The following is a 4585-nucleotide window of genomic DNA, read 5'->3' as shown; positions in this document are numbered from 1 at the left end:
CTGCTGATACCGCCAACCCTACAAGTTTTCATATTGCTCTGAAGAGTCTCAGCAAGGAGCAGGTTCTGGGTATATCAGACTTCTGGTATCTGATCATTATAGGTAGCCTCTACATTCTACAGATAGGAAAAAACCCACAACCAACCCTCCCCCTTATTTCTTGTTTTAGGTATACAAAAAAAACTTATTTCATTTCTACTTCAGAAGATGAACATAGTGAATTGGATATTTATTTAGAGCTTACCAGAAAGTAAGCCAATTATTCAGAACAAATCTTCACGAATCAATGAAAGAGATGGCCAGATGTGCTTACTCAGCATGGGAGGTAACAGGGCAAGTCCAGGTGCAGAGGGTAGCCTACATCATTGATATATAGTTACCATTTCCATTTTTGCTCCTCTTCTTTTTTCGGCTTCTTTCTCTTGTCTGCTTCAGGGACTTTCTTATCTTTGCTCTTAGCTTTCTTTGCTTTGCTGTCCTGCAAAATGAGTAAGAATTTGTTAGAACAACCTACTGTACGTCCCCCCACCCTGAAAAGATGTTTTAAAACTACAAGACTGTCTCTTGGGGTATATAAGTTCCATCACAAACAAGTGAATTCCCGTGGCCTCATGACATAAAAACGCTCTTCAGTCATCCTATTAAGTCAAAGTCTGCTTATGGTCCCACTTATTATGGTCCCACTTATGTTTTAAGCCAAATTCTTTTACTTTACGTTTGGGACACGCGAGGGGCACACACAAGCAGTTATTCTGCCTCCCCTGATAAGCAGCAAGTCTGGGCCATTGCAACATGATTGCTTAGTTACAGAAACACCCTCCTTGGCCTGCACTAGTGTATCTAGTCTGGCAAACGCTACAGAGCACACCTACACCACTGTGAGGCAGCTTTTGGGAACGTACTGGTATATGCTCACTACAGAGACTCTTTCATTGAAGGGAAGAATTAACCACGTTGCCAGGAGGTGCTTGCAACACATGCCTCACAAGGGTATCTTTGCTAGATGCGGAGCGTAGTTCATTAGTCTCAAATTATGGCTAACCTCTCTTTGAAAAGTCCCTCTCCAAAGAAATTTCCACTGTAGGCTCCATCTAAAAGCTTTAAGCGACTTTCTAGCAGTGAATCTTGGTTTCACCTCCCCTGCTTCTGAAGTGTGCTACATCATCTGTGCAATTACCAGATGTTGTTGTAAGGGCTCTTTTACCCTCTGCGAGTCACTTAACAGAAGGACTGTGAATTGCCTGGAACAGGCTGGAAGTTCATGTTCTGGAGGGATCTTCTCCATTTGCTGTTTTAAGAGCAGGAGAGAAAGTTTTCCTGACTTCTTATACATTATGGCTCAGGTAAGTTAAACCTGCACCATAGATGGGGATCTACTACATGCAGCTTTGCTCCAGATTGGCCCCTGCCTCCTCACCCTTGAATCAGATTCCCCCTGCTCTACATAACACCAAATTGTCAGCCTTGTTCTTCTTGATCGTAGAAATACATTCGTCTTTCACATTACCTCTTCCTCCTCTTGTTTCCTTTTCTTTGCTTTCTTGATGTCTTCTGTTTTGATTTTCTTGGGTTTGTACTCAGCACTGTGAGAACAAAAAGACTAGCTGATGAAAATAATCGATTTTCCAGTACAAAAAAGACCAAAGAGAAGTCATACATAAACAAAGTTTATGCACACAAGTTCACCATATCTCTGGCGTGTTTGATTTCTAAAGAGTATAATTTTATGCCCCACCCTTTCGGGAGACTGAATAATCCCTATCCAGCAAAACAGCCTACAAAGCCCTAAAAACCATAAGCTGTTACTGTGAATACCTCTTCTCCACAAGTTTCAGACTGCAGAATCAAAAATCTTCCTTGGTGAAGAATTGATTCAAAAGCATTAGTAGCCACCCAGAGATTACATGGGATGGAATAAATAGGCAAAAGCTTAGTGGCATGTTCTACCCCCCACTCCTTTCCAGTCATCAGTCTGGGATCTGCCCACAAGGCTCACTTTTTGCATCCCCCACTAGTTCAAACAATAGCAAAATTGACTACTGGCAAATTTTTAATCTTTCCATCACAGACATGAGATGGGAGGTGAAAAAAACTTAACAGAAGGCAGAAAATGATTACACAAAAGAAAAGATGTCACACCCATGTCTCTTGGAAACTGAGAAATACCACATAGGGACAGAATGCCACTATGGTTAAGCCCTTGGAACCCTTCAACTCCAGACTGCTAATAAGATCACACTATCTAAAGAGCTGGATGCACATAGATGGTGACAGATCACAGTGTGATGTAACTGGGCTTTTATTTTACTGGGTAGGTTACTATATCAGGCCAACATCATGTGTATTTCTTTTGATTTAGAGACAAAAACCCTCAGCATAAGCCACAACATATTTAGACTCTAGGCAAATCCCCCCCCCACCGAAACAGGCTGACAATGCATTTTCTTCCTCTTGTGCAGTCATTTCCTCACCCAACAGAAACCACTGCAGCCACTTTGCTAGCATTAATACCTCACTTGCTCAGATTTATGTTTCATGATCTTCATTGGTGTCTTTTCCCTACTTATCTTCTGAGTTTTTTCTTTTTTATTTACTAGCACTGCAACATTTCACAGCACCATCTGCAGAAGCAGGTAATAGTATTTTGCCTTGGACGCCACAAAAATATTCTTGCCCTGCTCAGAGAACTTAGAATCATAAAGGTTGGAAAAGACCTTTAAGATCATCAAGTCCAACCATCAACCCAACACCACCGTGCCCACTAAACCATGTCCCAAAGTGCCACGTCTACATGTTTTTTGAACACTTCCAGTGATGGTGACTCCACTACCCTCCTTGGGCAGCCTGTTCCAATGTTTGACCACAGCACAAAGAGTCTGGTCTCAGACATCCAGTCACCCATCTGAACAAGTCTGTGCTGATGACCTGAAATCCCACCTGCTCCCTCACTGTTATCTTTATAAAACTAAAAAGCAAACATCCAAGCCATCAGCACTCATTCCACTTACTCATCATCTTCTCGTGGTCTCTTCAGGGGTTTGGAGTCCTCTTTAGGAGACGCATAAAATCCATCATCATCTGGTTCATCTTTAATACGTGGTGGACTACAACAAGAAGCAAAGAAAGGTGGTTCTAACTTCAAAGAGGAAGTTTCTTGGAAACCAGCAACAACTCAGTTTTAAGAAATGATCATCTGCAAAATGGGCTTGTCTTCCAGTCCTGGAATGTGTTGTCATCTTAAGACCCCAAAGACCTGAGGTGTGTCATTCTCTGAATATCCACACATAGAGATAGGAGAGAGTCATTGAGAGTCTATGTATTTGCCATTTCTCAAGCAATATCAAGACCAATTTCAACTGCTTAGATTTCACTGTGTTTCTTTGAGGTTTTGAGTAAAAACAACTGTAGCATCCACTACTTTCGAATATACTTAAAACAAAACTGGAATGCATGCATGCGTGCGTGCAGTCAAATAGCGGGCATTATTTAGTTTCAATTCAATATCCTCACTGAGCCTGATAAGAGAGAAAAAGATTATTAACTAAACAAAGATTTGAAAGCTATTTTCCTGAATCTTTTGCCAACTAAATATTGAGGCATGTGAAAACCAGAAAAGGAAACAACGATTTGGCAAAGTTAAACTGATCAGTTTCTTCTCACTGCCCAAACTGCGGGAAGCAAAGAATCCCGTCCCTTTCAACAGACCACAAATAAGAAGTTAGGCTCAACGTTTTCAGCCATAATGTCCCAAGACATCAGTGAGAACAAAAAAATAGAGTATGAGTGCAAGAGAGACCATCCCTTTAAACAAATTCATTAGTTCTAGATTTCACAGAAGCATTTCACTTATCTTCATAAAGAAAAAGATGTCTGAAAGAGTCCAAAATTACATTTTGAAGCACTTAGCACTGCTCCACTCAGGTAGAAAAAGTAACAGTGCCATCTTGGACTTCACTATTCATATTCAATCAGCAATTTCTGTATCAAATTGACTCAGTTTCCAAGTCAACAGGCGGATTTTGCAATTGGATGGAGTGGGACAAAAAAAAAAAAAGCAGCATTCTGCTCTGTAGATCACAGTCAGCAAGAGACATTCTGGAGTCTTATTTTAGCTGGTAATGTGTCCATGAAGCAAAACAAGGCAGTTTGCTCTTTCACAGCTGTAAAGCCACTGCAGCGCTGGCAGATGCAACTCCGGGGAAACAGATACGTGCTGCTATAAGAAGCCATTTCTGTGGCATCGCCTACGATTAACTAAGACACAAGTCTGCAGCACTTAGTTGCAAAACATCTATGGAAAAAGAGGTATTTGTCCCATTTAATTTATTCTCCCTTCCAGGCAGAAATCAAGAACTACTGTTTATTAACTTGCTAGGAATTTTATCTAGTCTACTTTAACACTGAAATATTTTGCAACATTTTGTAATAGTGGGAAATAAAGTGTGATTACATTAAAAGAAAGAAGCTGTATGACCAAGCTGATCATCGACTTGCATTGTTTCCAAGACTATAACATGCTCATCGTACCAAGTCTTAAGGAAGAAAATCAAAACCATCTGAGCAAGGACATTTTTCTCTGGTGAAT

At 40.7% G+C, this 4585-nt stretch overlaps 1 protein-coding gene across 1 annotated transcript in view; it reads right to left on the bottom strand.

Annotated features, from left to right (window-relative positions):
• TOP1 (topoisomerase (DNA) I) overlaps positions 1-4585 on the bottom strand; it is a 39593-nt gene that overhangs the window by 21036 nt on the left and 13972 nt on the right. The window contains exons 4-6 of the mRNA XM_010288174.1: positions 3009-3104; positions 1508-1583; positions 381-478 (exon numbers count right to left, since the gene is read on the bottom strand). Of these exons, the coding sequence (XP_010286476.1) occupies positions 381-478; positions 1508-1583; positions 3009-3104 (270 nt within the window). The remainder of the gene's footprint in view (positions 1-380; positions 479-1507; positions 1584-3008; positions 3105-4585) is intronic.

This window comes from Phaethon lepturus, unplaced genomic scaffold (genome assembly GCF_000687285.1).
Source record: "Phaethon lepturus isolate BGI_N335 unplaced genomic scaffold, ASM68728v1 scaffold17735, whole genome shotgun sequence".
NCBI classification, from domain to species: domain Eukaryota; kingdom Metazoa; phylum Chordata; class Aves; order Phaethontiformes; family Phaethontidae; genus Phaethon; species Phaethon lepturus.
The sequence above is the reverse complement of the archived record's forward strand: the minus strand, read 5'-3'. Positions and strand labels throughout refer to the sequence as shown.